The sequence below is a fragment of the Eubalaena glacialis genome, chromosome 7 (genome assembly GCF_028564815.1).
Source record: "Eubalaena glacialis isolate mEubGla1 chromosome 7, mEubGla1.1.hap2.+ XY, whole genome shotgun sequence".
NCBI lineage: Eukaryota > Metazoa > Chordata > Mammalia > Artiodactyla > Balaenidae > Eubalaena > Eubalaena glacialis.
Window position 1 is genome coordinate 60,068,884 of NC_083722.1, and position 19,903 is coordinate 60,088,786.

At 46.2% G+C, this 19,903-nt stretch overlaps 2 protein-coding genes across 3 annotated transcripts in view; one reads left to right on the forward strand and one right to left on the reverse strand.

Annotated features, from left to right (window-relative positions):
• OSBPL10 (oxysterol binding protein like 10) overlaps positions 1-11,326 on the reverse strand; it is a 383,779-nt gene extending 372,453 nt beyond the window's left edge. Inside the window, exon 1 of one of the 2 annotated variants that reach the window (XM_061196454.1) lies at positions 10,865-11,326. In XM_061196454.1, coding sequence (XP_061052437.1) covers positions 10,865-10,987 — 123 coding nt within the window. In that variant the 5' untranslated portion in view covers positions 10,988-11,326. The remainder of the gene's footprint in view (positions 1-10,864) is intronic. The other variant, XM_061196459.1, reaches the window with a different exon arrangement.
• A 1,092-nt stretch (positions 11,327-12,418) lies between these two features.
• GPD1L (glycerol-3-phosphate dehydrogenase 1 like) overlaps positions 12,419-19,903 on the forward strand; it is a 51,378-nt gene continuing 43,893 nt past the window's right edge. Inside the window, exon 1 of the mRNA XM_061196462.1 lies at positions 12,419-12,554. Within this exon, the coding sequence (XP_061052445.1) occupies positions 12,508-12,554 (47 nt within the window). The 5' untranslated portion in view covers positions 12,419-12,507. The remainder of the gene's footprint in view (positions 12,555-19,903) is intronic.

A 19,903-nucleotide genomic window follows, 5' to 3' on the forward strand; every position in this document is an offset into this window, starting at 1 on the left:
ATAATGACATTTGGGAGTGCCTTACATAAAAGTCCTGCTGCCACCCACCCATCCACCCCTCTGTTGACAAGCCTGCCCAAGCCACCTAGAGGTGCCTCACGCTTAACTATGAACAGCTCACAACACCAAACGTGTGGAAAAGCCTCTGCCATGACAGATAGCACACACAGGATAATGCAAACACAAAAGAAAACGAAGGGGAAAAAATCTATACTTAATATGTTCAAAGAGATAAAAAAGAATAATGAGAAAGAACTCTTGGAAACTGAAACCACCAACACAGCCTTTAAAAAAAAAAAAAAAATAGAAGCACCAAAAGAGCTGAAAGATAAAATCCAGAAAGTGAGGGTGGGGGCAGGACTTCAGTGAAGGACACAAATGCTAAATGATGAAAGTTGCAGACAGAAACTACAGAGAAAACAGACATGATCTAATTCCTCAAAAATGAGACAAGAATTGAAAAACATAATAATTCCGACAGAAAGTGCATCACTGAATTTAGAAAGACCCGTGACAGGGCCATAATCATGAAATTTCAGGACACTGGGGTTAAAAAGAGGATCCTAAAAGTTTCAGAGAAAGAAACACAGGTCGTATAGACAGGAACAGTGTAGCAGGGAATAATCTAAGTGGCTTTAACACAGAGATACAGAAAATGGAGCAGTGTAATCAAAATAGAAATTTATTCCCAGCTCCCGCCATAGCTCAGAGGTAGAGCCCAGGTCTGGAAGGGTAGCTCAGGAATCTTCACAGTCCAGCTTCTAGTTCTGAGTTTAGGGGGTGAACCTAGGTACCCCCATCATGTCTGCATCCCTCCTCGGGGAAGAGGGAAAAGTGAAAGGACTTTGGACACTGATTCTTTCCAGGTTACAATCTGGAAGTGGAAAGCAGGATTTCAACTCAGTCTACTGGCCAGAACTTAAGTCACCTGTCCAGAGAGCACTGCAAGGAAGGCTAGGAAATGTGATCTCCAGCGAAGCTAGAAGTCAGGCATTTTCTTACTAAAGGAAAAAGGAAGAATGGATCCTGGAGGACAAATAGAACTGAAATGTATTATTTCACACATCACTGGATATTAGTGGCCAATGAATAACGTCTCCATAATTTGAGAGAAAATGATCTTTACCCAATGATGTCATACTAATCCAATATCAAGGTGAGGTCAGAACAAAGCCATTAAAGACCTAGAAACAGAATTTTTAAGAAGTTCTTGATTGATATGCTCTACTTAACTAAGGAGTAATCCAAGAAGAAGAAGGACATGGGATCCAAGAAGCAGGCTTAAAGAGCAAATAGGTCAGGATGGTGTAAGAGACAGAAGACAGTGGGAAGGAAATCGCCAGGTAAAGATAGGATCAATAAAATAGTCAATACATTTGATCATTTGGGCAAAACTACTGATAGGAATATACTTGATCCAATGGAGCAAATGATAAAACTTTAAGGATTGGTAGAAAAACAAAATGTGAGCAAAAAACCAAGGCAATTATTAAGTCCAAGGGGGAAAAAGAATACATGAGAGGAAATCTTATTATAATACACTTCTCAGTGCTATAGCTAAATATGTTTACATGTCATAAAAAGGCAAACTAATTACTGAATTGACCCCAAACGGTGATGCAATTACAGAGCAGAGAGGATGTTGGGGAGGAAATAGGTGCATGTGGAGTGGTGGAGGTGGGGTGGGCACCAGTGTTAATGAAGTAACTCCCCATCTACTATTACAGGACCTCTGAATTATACAAATCAAGAAGTAGCAGAAAACTTTATTCATAATAAGAGTGTAAAAATAACAGTGTAAAAATAAAGTGAGAATATTTTCACCCATCAAACTGGTGAAATCCCACAAGTTTGGTAATACACTCCCTCCCTTGGCAAGGCTCTGGGAAGAATGTAAACTGGCCTATTGTCTGTGGAGAGCAATTTGACCATACCTATCAAAATTACAAATGTGTGTACTCTTTGAACCAGCAATGCCGCTTATGGGAATTGATCCTAGACATATATTCACGTGTGTGCAAAATAACATCTGACTATTCACTGCAGCCTTTTTTGTAAAGGAAACATTGGGGAAAATGCAAATGTCCATCTCCTTTTAAAAAAATAAATAAATAAAGATGCTCTATTTGCTTAAATAGAGCAAATAGGGCATGATTAAATATGTTCTTAGCTGAAAAAAAGCAAGGTGCAGAGCGGTGCATCTATGAGGTGGCCATCAATGTGGTCCACCAGCACATCCAGCTCTCTGAGTCCTGGGCACACAATACGTTTGTACTTCGCTGCCCCCTTTAAACAGTCAGGTCCACATGACATGCTTTGCTCAATGAATGGGAGCAGAAGTGACACGTGTCACCTCTGGGAGGAAGCCTTTAGGGGCCTAAGAACAATTTGTTATATTCCCTGCCTCTTGCCATCACAAGCATGACCCTCCAGATGGCAGAGATTCAGCTGGTTTGCAACCTTGTATGAGGAAAACGTGAAACCACCAAGGGAGGACACAGAGCACGAATGAGAAAGAAGCCGCTAAGGTGTCTGGATGGTTTGTTACTGCAACACATTCTACTTCACCCTGATTGATGAGGGGTACTATGCCACCTTTTGTGTGAAAAAAAGAAAAGTAAATATATAATGTTATTTTCTTGTATATAGGTACATGTAGAAAACTAACAGTGGTGACCTGAGGAAAGTGGATTGGGTGGGAAGTAGACTGATGGGAAACAGAAGAAGGAGAGAGACTCTTTACTGTATTTCTTTCTACATGTCTTATTTTAGGACCACATGAACACATTACTTACCCCAAAACTTTACTTTAAAAAGAAATAGTAGGGGGCTTCCCTGGTGGCGCAGTGGTTGAGAATCTGCCTGCCAATGCAGGGGACACGGGTTCGAGCCCTGGTCTGGGAAGATCCCACATGTCACAGAGCAACTAGGCCCGTGAGCCACAACTACTGAGCCTGCGCGTCTGGAGCCTGTGCTCCGCAACAAGAGAGGCCACGATAGTGAGAGGCCCGCGCACCGCAATGAAGAGTGGCCCCCACTTGCTGCAACTGGAGAAAGCCCTCACACAGAAACGAAGACCCAACACAGCCATAAAATAAAAATAAATAAATAAGCAAATATGGTTAAGAAAAATATATTACAAAGGAATAGTAGCATAAGAACATTATTTAGAAATATGGAAGTAAATATCAGATGAAAGACCAAAAGTAGTTGAAAGTGGTTATTTCCAGGGAGTGGAATCTTGGGAGGCAGATTGTCACTTTCCATTTAGTAGTATTTAGTACAATACACAGTTTAAAACTATGTGTATGTATTACTTTGGTTTTGAAAAATTAAGAGAAAAAATCCCATGGAGAGTGACAGTGATATTATGAGGGCTAAGCTGTACCCAACTCTGTCTTGCATTGAGAAGTGACCAAAGAATGGAAAAATTTTAATTCCTCCAAAGTGCCAATCTTTTACAAATTTAATCACATCTCTTATGCTGGCAGGTCATTTACAGACAACTACAACCAATCTTGAATACAGCTGGGCATGAATGTAACACAGACATGGTATCTGATTTCATGGTCTAGAAAAGAGGAAAACTAGAAAAGCAACAGATATTTTGCTTTTGCCAAGAAAGGCAACTTCTGCCTCAAAACACTCCCACCCACCCAGCGACCCAAGTCAGAAATCTGCACGTCATCCTTAACTTCCTCCCCCCCTCACCCCTTCAAATGCAACTAGAGTGATTGTCTATAAGACAAATATGACCACATCACTTATCCGCCTAAATGCTTCAATATTCCTCCTCTGCCTTCAAAATAAAATCCAAACCCCTACAAGAGAACTCTCCATTACCTGGTCCCTGTCCACCTGTCTGCCTCATCTGTCTTCACCTCTTGCTCTATCCTCTAAGTGACTGAACTTTCAGTTCTCAGAGGTACCAAGAGCTAGGTTTCTTTTGCCTCCAAGCCTTCACATGTGCTATTCTCTCTGCCTCAGTCTTCTCCCATTTAATTCCTACTCATCCTTCAGTTCAGACATCCTTCTTCCAGAAAGTCTTACCTGTTGCTCTGGGCACAGTGGGTACCACTCCCATCTGTTCCCAGAGTCCCCTGTTTCCTATCAGAGCAACATCAGGCTGGACTCTATGGAAGATATTGTTTCTTTATCTGATCTCCTTTCCAGACTAACCTTTGCCTCTTTTCTTCAACATTGTATCCTCAGCTCCCAGCATATGGTAGGAGTTCAGTGTTGAATAAGCACACGAGTAAGACTCAAATCTAGAACCAAGACCAGGTTAACATTTGATTTTTAATCAGGTAGCAACTGAATAAGTATCTCTGACTCTCTCTGGTAGGGTACAGTGCTGAGTCTGATAATTTCATCTTTAAACCTCCCAAGTTCTCCAAGTCATCCAAGGTGGCTGGTACACTAGATGTAATCAATAATAATACCCAGTGCTTGGCTAAGAGCTGGCTCCTAAATAAAGGTAGGTTATAGGACTTCCCTGGTGATGCAGTGGTTAAGAATCCGCCTGCCAATGCAGGGGACATGGGTTCGATCCCTGGTCTGGGAGGATCCCATATGCCGCGGAGCAACTAAGCCCATGCACCACAACTACTAAACCTGTGCTCTAGAGCCCGCAAGCCACAACTACTGAGCCCATGTGCCACAACTACTGAGCCCATGAGCCACACCTGCTAAAGCTCGCATGCCTAGAGCCCAAGCTCCGCAACGAGAAGCCACCTCAATGAGAAGCCTGTGCACCGCAACGAAGAGTAGCCCCCAATCGCCGCAACTAGAGAAAGCCCGCACGCAGCAACGAAGACCCAACACAGCCAAAAATAAAATAAAATAAATAAATTTATATTAAAAAAAAAGGTAGGTTATAGTAGTATGATCTTTAAAACAAGCAACAGGGTCTTCCCTGGTGGCGCAGTGGTTGAGAATCTGCCTGCCAATGCAGGGGACACGGGTTCGAGCCCTGGTCTGGGAAGATCCCACATGCCACGGAGCAACTAGGCCCGTGAGCCACAATTGCTGAGCCTGCGCGTCTGGAGCCTGTGCTCCGCAACAAGAGAGGCCGCGATAATGAGAGGCCTGCGCACTGCGATGAAGAGTGGCCCCCACTTGCCGCAACTAGAGAAAGCCCTCGCACAGAAACGAAGACCCAACACAGCCATAAATAAATAAATAAATAAACCCAAAGTTTAAAAAAAAAAACAAAACAAGCAACAAATCCTTACACCACCCCAGTCTAAGGGGCTGGTGAAAAGGTAATTTTGGTGGATACAACCTGGTGCACAACCCTTTTGATAATTTAATACTTTGGTATGAACAGATTATAATTGACACTGGCTACTGTTGTGTCTGGAACTCTATTTGGTTTTTTCAAGCAGCGAAATCTGTCTTTCATCTATTCTGTCTCTTTTCCCCAAGGAAGTGAGATAAAAGCCCACATAAATTTCCAGAATGAGACACTGTTTTCTTTGGCCAAAAATCTGTACTTTCTAATTAGACTGTCAATAGCAATATTGAAGATGGGCAATTTCAGTTGAAGCCTGTCCTACCAAGAACAAATGTTACCACTGGGGGCTATACGGTGTGTAATTAGGAAGCAGAGCAGTGATGCATGTACTGGGGGACAGAGTAGATAAAATGTTTCTCGAGGGCGACCCAAGTTTACATCTTCCCTGGAATTAGAGGAATGAATTTAACCAATACCAGCCTGTGAAAACATCTTCAGTGCCACAGAAAAATAAGGAAAAGAAAGACTTTGTGGGGAGAGTTTTCTAAAGAGCTTAATTTATTCTTTACATCCTTCATTTTGCCTTTTCATTATGTGCATAGTTTTTGACATTGACTGGCATTTGCAATATGAAATAATGTTAAGTGGGGATGCAGGCAACAGAATAATGTGTCCATAAGAGAAACTGGTAATGATGTCTCCTCAAGGGAGGGAACTGGGGGCTGGAAAAGGGAGGGAGAGAGAATTTCACTGTATACCCTTTCCATCCTTTTGGATTTTGAATCCTGTGACTGCAGCAGTTATTCAATAAATTAATTAATTAATCAAATTAAAATAAATAAGATGAATCAAAATAAATAAAATAAATGAAACACGAATAGTATATGGCAAATGGTTTATATCCTTACTTGGAAAAAGAAAAAATTGGTGATTCTCTGTCAGACTTCCAGACAAGTAAAAATGTGTTTAATCTATAAGATCCCAAGGCCTGGGAGCTATTTCAAAATATTTTTTCGACAAGCCAATATTAACTAAATGCCTTCTCGAGCCAGCTAAAGAAGGCATGTGTGTCCCATCACGGGTAATGTCGATGTTGCCCAATTGGTTAAGGTGGTGTCGGCCAGTCTTCTCTACTGTGAAGTTTTTTATCCCCTGTAAGCAATTTGCGTGGAAACTTTGGGGCTCCGTAAATATCCTGTCCCTCATCAAACTTCTACCACTATTTTGGCACCCACTGACGACTGTGGAGCACTGTCCTTCCCTCTGCGTTTACTAGTTGGCATGTTACTGTAAGCAGGAGCCCTCCCTTCTGCTAGATTGTTTACGTATTTCTTTAAATCACCATAGACCCATGAATTTTTAGTTCATTCAAAGGGTTTAAGCCCATTACTATCATTATTTATTTATTTTTAGTTATTTATTATTTATTTATTTATTATTTTTTTAAGTTGAAGTACATTGATTTACAACATTGTGTCAGTTTCAGTTGTACAGAAAACTGATTCAGTTATACATATATATGTGTATGCTTTTTCAGATTCTTTTCCATTAAAGGTACTGAATATAGTTCCCTGTGCTATACAGTAAATCCTTGTTATTTATCATTATTTACTTTAATGCTTGTGTTGACACAGATTTGGCTACTGAGAAATCCTTTTTTTTTTTTTTTTTCTTTTAAACCATGAACCACAAGGTCCTGGCCTGACTGCAACTCTGACTGCAATTCTCCCCTCTCTCGTATTTGTTCACTATTCACTATTCTACAGCTCTTTCTGTGCCTTAAACACGGAGGCTATTTCCTGCCTCAGGGCCTTTGCACTGGCTGCTCCCCCTCCCTGGAGTGCTGGCTCCTTTGATTCACTCAGGTGTCCCTGCTCAGAGTCCTTCTCCGATCATCTCATCTAATTTAAGGCTAATCTCTCTCTCCCTCTCCTACTTTCCCTCTCATTCTCTCTTCTGTGTTTTCAACCTCTCCCTCTCTACTGGTTCCTTCCTAGGAATATTTCAACATGTTCTAGCCTTTCCCGCATGATTTAAAGGAAAAAAAAAGCCCTATGAATTCTTCCCTTCCCCCTTCGGTTTTGCCGTCCCGCCCCATCATCTAGCCCTCATCTTCTGCTGACAGCCAAACTTCTAGAAAGCAGCATCTACACTCTCTCAAGCGCCATTTCTTTGCTTTCCATTTATGCCTCCACCCACCAAAAGCTCTGCCCAGAACTGAAACTGAAGTCTTCTCATGGGGCCCACCAACAGCCAGGGCCGTGGTTAGCCCATACCAGACCTTTCCAGTGTGGACTGGAAAAAGGTATCCCTTCCTCAAGACACTTGCTTCCCTCTGTCAGAAAATGGTCCTCTCAAGCACACCAATCCGCAATGTCCACAATGTGCATGGCGCCCACTGGCCTTGTGCAGTGTGCTACCTGCACGACCATACTTTGCTGGCAGCCTTCTTTCTGCTAGCTTGAAAGATGCACTCTGGTCTCATCTTGTCTGACCACTCTCAAACTCCCCTGTGACCACCCCTCCTCCTGGAAATGCAGTCTTCCTTTGCAACCATAACACCACCCTCTGCATTCCTGCTGCTCCTTTCTCGTCCTCTCAGGGTCTTAAATGTCAAGTCCATTTCAGAGTCCTGTCCTGGTTTGTCTTCCTTTGATACTTGACCCATCTCTGTGAGTGATGTCAATCACTTTCACTCAACATTTATTGAGTGTCTACTCTGTGCCTGGCAGTGTCCTAGGCACTGACCCCTTGGGATTTCCAAGTACATGCTGATGATCTGCAAATGTGTCTCTAACTGCCTCCTTGAAATCTGCACATGGAATCCAAATGAACTCCTCAGACTTAACTTCTCCAGAACTGAGCTCATCACCCTTCTCTCCAGATCAATTCCTCTTCCTGTTTTAGCAAATGATACTCATTCAGTTGCCCAAGCCTGAAAGCTGGAGTCATCCTAGACTCCTTCCTCTCTCTGCCCCAAGAAAGTAGTAGGTCTTATTTTTCTACTTCCTAGATATGTCTCAATTTCACCCACATCTCCCCATCGCCATCACCACCACACCAGCCTCCATCCTATCTAAGCCAGTATCACCTCTCGTGTAGAATAAACACTGCATCACAGATGTAGAAAACAAACTTATGGTCACTAAGTGGGGGAAGAGGGGAGAGGGATAAATTGGGAGATTGGGATTGACATATATACACTACTATATATAAAACAGATAACTAGGGAATATCCTGGTGGTTCAGTGATTAGGACTCAGTGCTTTCACTGCTGAGGGCCCGGATTCAATCCCTGGTCAGGGAACTAAGATCCTGCATGCCGCAAGGTGTGGCCAATAGATAAATAAATAAATAAATGAATAAAATAGATAACTGATAATGACCTATTGTACAGCACTGGGAACTCTACTCAACACTCTGTAATGACCTATACGGGAAAAGAATCTAAAAAAGAGTGTATATATATGTATATGTATAACTGAATCACTTTCCTGCATACCTGAAACTAACACAACATTGTAAATCAACTATACTCCAATAAAAATTAATTAAAAAAAAAAAGAATAAACACTGCAGCAGGCTCCCACCTGGCCTCTGCCTCCTGGCCCTGACGATGTCAAGCTCCTCCTTTAAACCCTACAATGGCTTCTTCTGCCCTCAGGATTTAAGTTCTAATTCTTTGATATCATTTATAAGGCCAATCATGATCAGGCACTTCCTCTACCTCCCTACCTTCATTTCTCTCAATTTACCCTGTTCCTCATACTCTTTCCCTTATTCTTTTCTCCCTTCCATCCATACTGAGCTCCTTTTAGTTCCTGAACATGTCATCTGTCTGTAATCTCTGAATCTTAGCTGATACTGTTCCCTCTGCCTGGAAGAGCTCCTTTGTGCGCCCACCCGCCACCAGCCCCTCACCTTGCCAACAGCACCTTTTTCTTCAGGCTTCAACAAAGATCTTACTTTATTTAAGAAGCCTTCCGTGAGCCCCCAAATCTGGAACAGAGGCTTTTTTTCTGGGCTGCCATAGTAAATTACACTGTAGGGTAATTACCTGTCAACTGGCCCTGTATCTCCCTCTAAATGTAAGTATCTAAGAGGGGAGGGACATGGCCTCTCATTTCATACTTCATCCCTGGGACCTAGCACCGTGACTGGCACACGGCAGGTGCTCAGTAAATACACACTGAATGAATGAGTAGTCAGATGAGTGTAAGATACAGAATCCCCAATTCCTGGCTCTGACTCCCCATGGGAACTTTGGAAAGTCTTTTTTAGTCTTGCTGTATCTCAATGTCCTCACTTATAATATGAAAATACACTACAGATTGTGGCAGTTTTAAACCCTGGCCCCCAACTTCTTTGACACTGTCTTACTGAGAGGTGAGGCCTATGTCCCCTCCCCTAGAATTTGGCCTCTGTGATTTCTTGACCAAAAGATCACATGACAGAAGTGATGCTGTGATTAATTTAAGAAACTGGCAACTTTTGTTTCCTTTCCCTTGAGATGTTTGCTGGTAGGATGCAGGCACGAGGAGAAGCAGCTTTTGGGGAGGCCCACCCACGTGGAGAACACTCAGGTCTGCAGCCCACCAGCCAGCAGTGGGCACTGACTTGCCAGCATGCGAATGAGCCAGCTTGGAAGTGGATCCTCCAGCCCCCTTTGACCGTGCACCCCATGTGAAGAGAGCCTTCCCCTCTGATTCTGGAGCTAAAGAAATGAACGTGGTTGCTTGGAGATCTAACTTTGGGATGCTTTGTTAAGCAACAAGAAATAACCAGGCGGATGTTGAGCCCTGCAAGTGGAGTGTTGCTGCCACCTGACATGCAGCATTGGCTTTGGGACCGGGTACCAGGCAGGAGTCGAAAGGCCCTGGGAGGGTGTTAGGGACAGGGTAGGAGGCTGGTGGTGAGGGCTTAAGAGAACGGGGGAAAATGTTAGCTGCAGCCAAGAGAGGAAAGGAGCCTCCAGTTATACAGGAAAGTTTGGAATAGTGTTGCCGTGCCTCCTGTAATGCAGAAAATCAGAAGTGTGCTGCATGAACTCAATGACCTGGCTAAGGAGATTGCTAGGCTGAGTTTCTAAAGGGCTGCCTGGCTTCTCCCAGCTGCCTGGTGAGTGTTTACCAAGATACACGCGTACCCCAGTTATGTTGTCAGGTGCTGTCTCCACGCACTGAATCGTAGACACCCTGGGACTTCTCCAGGTCCCTCAAGAGTTCACACGTCCAATGAGACGGGCTAACCTGTCGTCCTCCAGGTTGTTTAACCCTCTTCTGGGTGACCCACAGAAGGCCAACCTCGGCAGCCCTGCCATCTTAGCTGACCAGGAGGGGGACTGGCAGAGGACCAGCCATCTGAGCACTGGATTGTCTCACTCCTCTGTCCTGGAGCTTCTCCCCTCCCCCACGACCTTCATTAAATCAATACACAAAAATGTTAATAATATATGTAAAAATGTAAAGCATTAACCAACCTTCCTCTCCACTAGAACCACAATCCTGTATTTTGTGTTTCCTTCCCTTCTTTTCCCTTACAGTTATACTATGTATGTATATATCCCTGTTGATACATGTAATTTTGCATGATCTTTGTAGCCAGTCTAGAAAATAAATGACTACTCACTATGTCATCCTGGCACAATGTGTCATGCATCTCCGGTGATCGATAAACCCTGTATGATGTTGTGCAGGATGGGTCCACAGAGCATCCAGGAAGTTCATTTTCATGCAGGTGCAGTGGCAGCATTGGGGAATGGGAGCGTCCATATGAGGAATAAATCTTTTAGGCAAAGGCTAAAAATGAGCCGATCAGTTGGTGTGACTCTTGGCAAAGTATGCTGACTCCTCAAGTACATGAGTTCATTACTTAATTAGACAAACCTGTTTGGTAACACAAATGGCAAGGGGAAAAAAATGAATAAAGCTTGGATAGTCCATCTTTCACATCATTCCCGCTTTGGTATCCTTCCTGGCAAATAACTGAGAGCTAACCACCGGTGAGGAGTGGAGGGCACGCTCTGTCTCACTCATTCTAAGTAGTTCCTTGCCTAAGTATCATAAGTAACAGAGATAAATTTTTCATACAATGTATAAGTGACAACAAAAATAACAGTTAATCCTCTGGGCATCAAACTAATAAGCCTAGTATTTTTCTAGGTACTAGAGTATTTGTTTCCTCAGCCACTCTCCACTGATATTTTGGTTCTCTGGTTCTCAATCTTGAGTCCTCTTGCAATCACCCCTTGAACTTTAAAAAATTTGAATGTTTTGTATCCCACTCCGGGAGATTCTGATGCAATTGGTCTGGGGTGCTGCCTGGGCGTGGGGATTTTGAAAAGCTCCGGAGACTCAGAGCTGCAGCGGAGTTTCAGAAACCCTGGTTCACACCGCTTTGTCCTCCTCCTCAGGGTCCAGCGCGGCGCCTGGTGGAAAGTGATGCTCAGAATGGATACACAACGTCCTGTTTCTCAGGAAGGAGGGAAGCGTGGTCTCAGAACCGCAAACCTTGCTGGTGTCCTGGGGCGAAGACCATGAGGAGGCCAGTCCTGCCAAGCCAGTGGGTGACGGCGACGCCGCCCGCGTCCAGGTCTCCCCCTCCCTAGAGCTCAGGTACTGTCCGGCCAAGTCCCGAAGGCCTCAGAAGATACACGGCCACCGCGAAGTTCGGCGGTGCCAGGTGGTTTCTTGTTTCCACAAGGGAGGCGGAAGCTGAAGAGGATGGGGTGGCCACTTCGAGCTCTGGACCAAGCCTGGTTGACTTTAGAGTCAATCCAGGATCCTCTCTCGGCTCCAAATTGCAGCCCCGGCAGCTCTTCCCGAGAGGGTCGGAGTGGGGGGCACCCGGGCCAGCCGGGTCAGGACTGCTCCGCGGGGAGGCTGGTGCAGCCCCCGGCGCCCGGAGCGCCAGTCAGGGCGCAGCCGCCCGGGGAGGCAAGGGGCGCGGCGGGAGCGTCGATCCAGGGGGCGCGGACTACAAGTCCCGACAGGCCTCAGGCAGGGCTGGGCGGTGCCGGAGCGGGGCCGGGAGGCCAGCCGGGCCCGGGCGTGCGCGGTGGTTCTCGGGAGTGGCGGGGCGGGTCCTCCCGGCTGTCAGCTGTGGCCCTGGGCGCTCGGGCGGGGGTGGTAGCGGCCATTGGCCGAGAGGCGGGAGGGGCGGGGCTGCCGCGAGCCGCAGAGGGTTCAGGCCGAGCGGGAGGAGGCGGAGCGGGCGGAGGCGGGCGGCCGGCCGGGGAGGCGCGCGCCGGTCTGCTGCGTTCCGGCCTGGCCATGGCAGCGGCGCCCCTGAAAGTGTGCATCGTGGGCTCGGGGAACTGGTGAGCGGCGGCGGGCCGGCGGCGCGGGCTCCGCCTGCGGGAAGCCCCTCTGCCGGACGTCCGAGCGCGCGCGTCCCGGCCGCGGCGTGGGCACCGGGCACCGTGCGTGGGGAGGCGGGGCGGGCGGCCTCGCGGCCGGGATGGGCACCGCGCGCCCGGGGAGGCCGCGCCGAGGCACTGGGCGGGGAGGCCCTGGGCCCGTGTGCTCGCGGGGGCGGCGCGGAGAGAGGGGATGGCGCACCGGCGGGCACCTGTCTGCGCTCGCGGCACTGCGCGGCGGACGCACGGAGGCCACCTGCTCGCCACGCCCGGGGGGTTTGCGCAACATCCACAGGGCGTTCTTCATTTCTCCTGGGCACATCGCCTGGGTCGAGGAGTTGGAGGAGGCTCGAACGTTCTTGCTGGGGTTTCTGAATCGAGGAAACCGAGGCAGAGGGGACTGAAGGGCGCCTGCTATCCAGGTCGAGGGCGGGGCCGGCTCTGCCCTTCCAAGTGCGGGTCCCGTTCCGGTTTCTGCGAAGTCTAGTATCTTAATAAAGTATCGGGAAGAAAATCCAAGTTCCTACAGGCCGGTCTCCCCCAGTAGCTCAGGGACTTTGGGAATTCTCCCTTGGGGGGATGTTTGCGCAGCTTTGCTTCTCCGATAGGCTTTGTTTGACTTTAGCGTTTATAAAGCACTTTGTGCCAGGCGTTCTTGTAAGCACTTTAAATGTCAGCTCTTTCAGTTACTTTTCTGAAACTTACACAGTGGGATTATTTGGTGTGTTTGGGTTACTGTAGAGGAAAGTGGGCTGGGGGAGAGGAGGCAGAATATGGTATAGCATCTGATATTTTCAGTCTTTTTTCCATAGCTGCGCGCTATTTTTCCCACATCCGAGGGACTAGTATAGAATAGTTCAGAGTGATGTCCTTAAAGTCCTTCTGTTTTTTTTGTGGCCGGACACTTATCACAGTTCAGGCTTCTAGGAGTCCTGCAGCAATTGGTACTAGTTACTTGGTCTCCGTCTTTAAGACTTGGCCCAGAAAGTACTTCTTGCAGGAAACCTTATCTGATTCTCCACTTTTCCATCCCAGCAAGGTGAGGGGCCTCTCCCTGTGCCTCTGTTGCTGACATCTGTCATTGCAAGATGATGATTTATTTGATTATTTGTTTCCACTCCTCCCCTCCCAGCTCTTGAGAACAGCATATACCTTAGTGCCGGGCATATGCTAAGTAAATACTAAATGAATGTCTAAAAACTAACTTTTTAATGTAAAAATGTAATTGTATATGATTTGGCAATAATTCACATTGTTTAAAAGGTACCAAAAACCCCACGAAAAAAACAGTGAAACATCTCCCATCCACACTTGTCTCCTAAGGTATCTCCTGGAAGAAAACCAGTGTTATCAGTTTCTTCTGTTCTTTCCGGAAGAATTCTATCAAATGCAAGCGAATGTTTACATATATTCTTTTATCTCTCTGCCCTGCAAATATTAGGATATTATGCACTTTTCTGTAAACTTGTTTTTTCAACCAACAACAGAATGTTCTGTCCCACATGTAATGGAGTTGGTACCTGCCCACTGCAGAGCTTCGTATGGACTTTCAGCTGGACTTTGCCAGTTCTGATCCCAAGGTCACTTGAGTGAAATGTCAGCTGCCTTGTGGGCCGTGAGACTGAAAAAGCGCCCATTCAGCGCGTGTTCTTTAACATTAGTTTCCTCTTCTGTAAGAGGCCACAGAACCACAGACGACAGCACCTTTTCCTCCTTTGCAAGGTGCAGGAGAAGTGGCATGGCTGGGCTACGCCAGATTTGGGCCTGAAACAAGAGTTGTGAAGTGACCCTCCTGCTGCCCTGCCCCCTGTCCCCCCCTCCCCCCACTGGCCCCACGCCCCCGGCTTCCCGCAGCTTCTCTCTGATGTACTTGACTTGTTTTTCTTGGCTCACTCCAGCCCAAGGAAATGGAGTAGAACTTGGCTAGTGACACTGGAGCAGAGCAATTGAGAAATGTGCCGATGGTCTGGGCTGGCTGCTGGTTCCCTTAATGATGGGATCAGACTGGAACAGTCGTTGGCTTCCTTGTCGCTGCCCTGGGTGCAGAGCCGTGCCAGTCCTAGAGAGAGGCTCACGACCTCCCCAGAGAGATTCAGGAATTTAGGGACAGAAAAGGACACAGAGAGGCTGCCCAGGGGCCCACTGAGTGTTCAGCTCTGGTCAAAGACATTTGACTGTCTGCTCCACGCAGATATGCTGGTTTTTCCAGGGATAGGGACACAAGTGGACACCATCCCTTCATTCAGGTCACAGATAGATAAGGATTTGGAAGATAAATTCAAAAGAAGTACAAAGTAGAATGAAATATCTGTCACAAGATTAGATGTTTTAGATTTTTTTTGTTGTTTTTGTTCTGAATTTTTTTTTTTTTTTCCTCATGGGGCATGCGAGATCTTAGTTCCCCAATCAGGGATCAAACCCGTGCCCCCTGCAGCGGAAGCACAGAATCTTAACCACTGGACCGCCAAGGAAGTCCCAAGAGTAGACGTTCTAAATAGTGTTTTTAGTAATGTTTCTTAAAATGTGGTCCAAAGACAACTTGCATCAGAATTAGCACTGAAGCTAGACTTGCTGAATCATATTCCCTGAGGGTGGAACAGATTTTTCCCTAAGGGATTTTAGCCTTCTGCTGATTTTAAAACAGGTTACCAAAAGACGGACCCTTCCAGATGCTCAGGAATAGGAAATTGCTTAAGCAGTGTTTACATTTGGGACTTTTAAAAAATATATATTTATTTATTTATTTATTTGCTGTGTTGGGTCTTTGTTGCTGCGCGCGGGCTTTCTTTGGTTGCAGAGAGCGGGGGCTACTCTTTGTTGCGGCGCATGGGCTTCTCGTGGTGGCTTCTCTCGTTGCGGAGCACGGGTTCTAGGCACGCGGGCTTCAGTAGTTGTGGCTTGCGGGCTCTAGAGCGCAGGCTCAGTAGTTGTGGCGCACAGGCTTAGTTGCTCCGTGGCATGTGGGATCATCCCGAACCAGGGATCGTACCCATGTCCCCTGCATTGGCAGGCGGATTCTTAACCACTGCGCCACCAGGGAAGTCCCTGCATTTGGGACTTTGCAGCAGCTCAGAATGCTTATGGAAATAATGATGTTACATCTATAGCTAAAAGGTGGCTCTAAAGCTCACATTGGTGCGTCCCCCAATGTAAATAATCATCAATTGCTGTGCAGATACCTGAAGACTGACGGGCCTGTCCCGCCCTCCCTCACCTCTTTTCCTCTAGACGGTGAGAGAGAGGAGGCCAAGGGGGCCTCTTGCATCCAGCTGAGCCCTGTTGTGCTGCCCCCTGTGGGGATGCAGGGAGGTGCTTCCTAACCGGCATGGCTTTTCTTGGTCCTGGTGACTCACAATAGCAACAGAAAGGAAAAAACAAAAGCTTCGTAGGTTCCTCCAAAGATGAAACAAAGTTCCTTCACCAGAACCTTGGGAAGGGCACCCAGACACAGTGCAAGATGCAGTTCTAGAACTAAAACCTCAGGGTTGTATTTGCAGTCTAAGTCCAGAAACACCCCACACCTCCTTGGGAGGCTGGGTCAGGCAGCGGTGGAAGGAGGCACTCGGGATTCTCACCCCCCGGGTTTCTGGCCCCATCAAGCTCTAGGTCCTTGAGCAAACTGCTTCTCTCCAAGAATCATTGCTCCTGACATGGGTACCTGCTGTCTAGGATCATGGTGAGGATGAAATGAGATGATCTGAGAGAGTGCAAAGTGACTAGCACTCAGTAGTTGTCAGCTAATGAAAAAATGCTGTCTGTGTTAGTTCCATCATCCTTGACCAGAGCCATCACAAAACAGACCTTTTCAAGGTCAGTGGTTAATAAGGTGGAATTGAAACCCAGATCCTTCTAACTCCAATGTTCATGTTTCTATAAATGCTTAGCATTTTCAGTGAGAAGTGTACTTTTACCAATGCCAATCACAAAATGCTAAGGAATAGAGGCAGAGGAAGGGAGAAGATAAAAGAGCGAGAGGTGTTTCCGGGAGTTATCTTTTGCCCTTGTTTTCACCACAGCTTGACTCCTGGGACTGAAGGTCAGGGAGAGCTTTGGCCTACTTTGCACCGATGACTGAAGCTGGACGTGTGCCAGACCCTTTTTGTCCTGTTGGAAGCATCTGAATGCAGCCTGGCAGCTCTTCATCCCCCAGTGTCATCGTTTTTGACTGTGCTGCTCAGTGTCTGTGATGATTCTTGCTGTACCCCCACGTGCAGAGCTCGAAACAGTTTAGGCATCTGTGTGTTAGCTCCTCTGAGGTCAAAATGACCCCTTCCTGGTCCACAGGCGGCACTGACACACCTCTACTGTGGAAGCTGGAGGGAGAGGTAGTGGTGGTTCGGGCTGACCTGGGAGGAGACCCATGTCCCTCAGGAGCCAGGCTGAGGACACCTGCCAGGCTGATCCGCACACCTGTTTCTGTTGTTGTGCAGTGTATACATCACAGCTATATTGGGGATGAGTCTGATTTTCATATCTTAGCCCTCTTTCACCTCTTTCATCATTCTTCACTTCCTCCCTTCCCTTAAGGGGGATAATCATAATAGTTACCACTTAGGGTCATTTTCTGTGTCTGGGATGTGCGTTATTTCATTTAAATCTCATAACAAGTCTATGCGGTACTACCATTATTCCTATTTTAGATGACAAAACTGAGATCAGAAAACTTTTCAAGGTCAGTGGTTAATAAGGTGGAGTTGAAACCCAGATCTTTCTAACTCCAATGTCCGTGTTTCTATAAATTCTTATCATTTTTCATGAGAAGCATACTTTTACCTGAGAACAAATCCCATCGTCACAAAAATATTGAGTAGCTTACCCTCCCAAAAAAGTCTAGTATAACAATATTCCACTTAAGAAAAATCAAATTGAAATGAGGTCTTAAAAATCATCCTGGAGAGACTTCGCTGGCAGTCCAGTGGGTAGGACTCTGCGCTTTCACTGCTTGCGGCACGGGTTCGATCCCTGGTTGGGGAACTAAGATCCTGCATGCCTTGCAGTGCGGCCAAAAAAAATCATCCTGTTCAGTTTCCCTCCAAAGGAGGCATCCCATTTCTTGTAGACATGACATGAGCATAGTTTACTGTTTTTAAGGCACCTCATCTTAAAATTAATCTAGTAAATTAGTTATTAGAAAAGTCTTATGTTTGAGAGGAGAATCTGTCACCTCCAGCTTCTACCCATTAGTCTGTGAGCAGTGCTGAGGCGAGCCTACTCTTTTTTTTTTTTCCCGGCTGCGTTGGGTCTTTGTTGCTGTGCGGGGGCTTTCTCCAGTTGCGGCAAGTGGGGACCACTCTTCGCTGCGGTGGCGGGCCTCTCATTGCGGTGGCTTCTCTTGTTGTGGAGCACGGGCTCCAGGCACGTGGGCTTCAGTAGCTGTGGCGTGCAGGCTCAGTAGTTGTGACGCACGGGCTCAGTCCCTCCATGGCATGTGGGATCTTCCCGGACCAGGGCTCGAACCCGTGTCCCCTGCGTTGGCAGGTGGATTCTTAACCACTGCACCACCAGAGAAGTCCGAGCCCACTCTTTTCTAAAACATGTCCCATTGGATAGAAGAGTCACATGTCCCCTAAATCTTCCATGTGGCAGGCCAACCAAGTAGTATCTCCAAGCCTCTCAATCCTTGCTGGTGGGAAGTTGTGTCTGGGGTCGTCAACCATCCAGGTCTTTCTTCTTCCCCTCATCCCTAACTCCCAGGCTTGATGACGTCAGGAACTAAGACAGAAGTCCCCCTGCTCCTTTAAGGTTATCCTAGTGGCACTTTGCCATCATTCTACTTTGGGGCTCAGTTCCTTCCACAGTTGGGTGCTAGGAACTTCATTGATTATCTGTTGCTGCCCCACTATCTCCCCTGAAACTTAATGGCTTCAAACAGCAATCATTGATTAGCTCGTGATTCTGGGGGTCAGCAATTGGGCCTAAGCGGGGAGGGTCTTCTGCTGGTCTCACCTGGGCTCACTCATAAAGCAGCAGTCAGGTGTTTAGTGGGCTGGGGCTCTTGGTCCTCGATGCCCCCTTTCACAGTGGGCGGGCTTTGGCCAGGCTAATGGGGGCGACCGGCCACGTGTCTATCTCTCTGCAGCAGGTGAGCTTGGGCTTCTCCATGTCGTGGCTGGATTCCAACTTCAAGGGAGAGTTCATATAAATTCCTCACATAAGTGGAATCATACAGGAATTGTCCTTTTTGTAACTGGCTTATTTCACTTAGTATAATGTCCTCAAGGTTCACTTCTTTTGTAGCATGTGCCAAAATTTCCTTCCTTTTTAAGGCTGAATGATAGTCCACGGTATGAATATACCAGCTTTTGTTTATCTGTTCAGTCCATCAGTGGACACTTGGGTTGCTTCCACCTTTTGGCTGTTGTGAATAATTCTGCTGTGAACATTGGTGTACAAATACCTCTTCAAGAGTCTGCTTTCAAATCTTTTGGGTATATGCCCAGAAGGGGAATTGCTGGATCATATGGTAATTCTATTTTTAGGTTTTTGAGGAACCACTGTATTGTTTTCCATAGCAGTTACACCATTTTATATTCCCACCAGCAGAGCACAAGGGTTCCAATTTCTGCACATTCTAACACTTGTTTTTGTTTTGTTTTAATATAGTAGCCACACTAACAGGTGTGAGGTGGTATGTATTTTGTTAATTGCATGTGATGCATATGATCATATGGCATATACAATTTTGCATCCTGTTTTTTGTTAAATGTAACATTCTATTTGAGGCTTTTCCTCTGCAGTTTGGGTTTTGATAGACAGAAAGGCTTTTTTCATCTGCTTCTCCGCCTCCTTTTTTTCTCTATGTGAAGTTGTTCACATTGATCTTTTTTCCTCTGTCGTTGCTATCTTTGATTTTAAACTTAGAAAGCTTCCCTATCCAGAGATCAAATAAACATTCACCAAGTTGAATCTATTTTTAAATACTTTATTTTTCACATTTGCATCTAATACTCTGGCATTTGATTGTACTTTAAAAGCCCTTTAACTGCAAAGAATTACACAAAATGTTAACAGTGGTTCTCCCTGGGTGGTAAGATTATAATTTTTTTTTTTGTCTTTCATGTATTGCTTTTATGAATAAGAAAGTAGATGTTATTTAAACCAAAACTGATCACCCTCTTCCCTTGGATCCACACGTAGGATCAGCTCTGGGCATGGGATGGGGAGAATCTAGCTGAACCCTTGTTTGTTCTCCCTAGAGAGTTTCCTCCTTGGTGAAAGAGGGATGGTCTGTGGGGTCCTTTCTGTGCCAGTAAGCTTCTGCACCCCGTGCAGTTCTGGGAATTGTCAACCTGACTTGATAAGCATCCTGT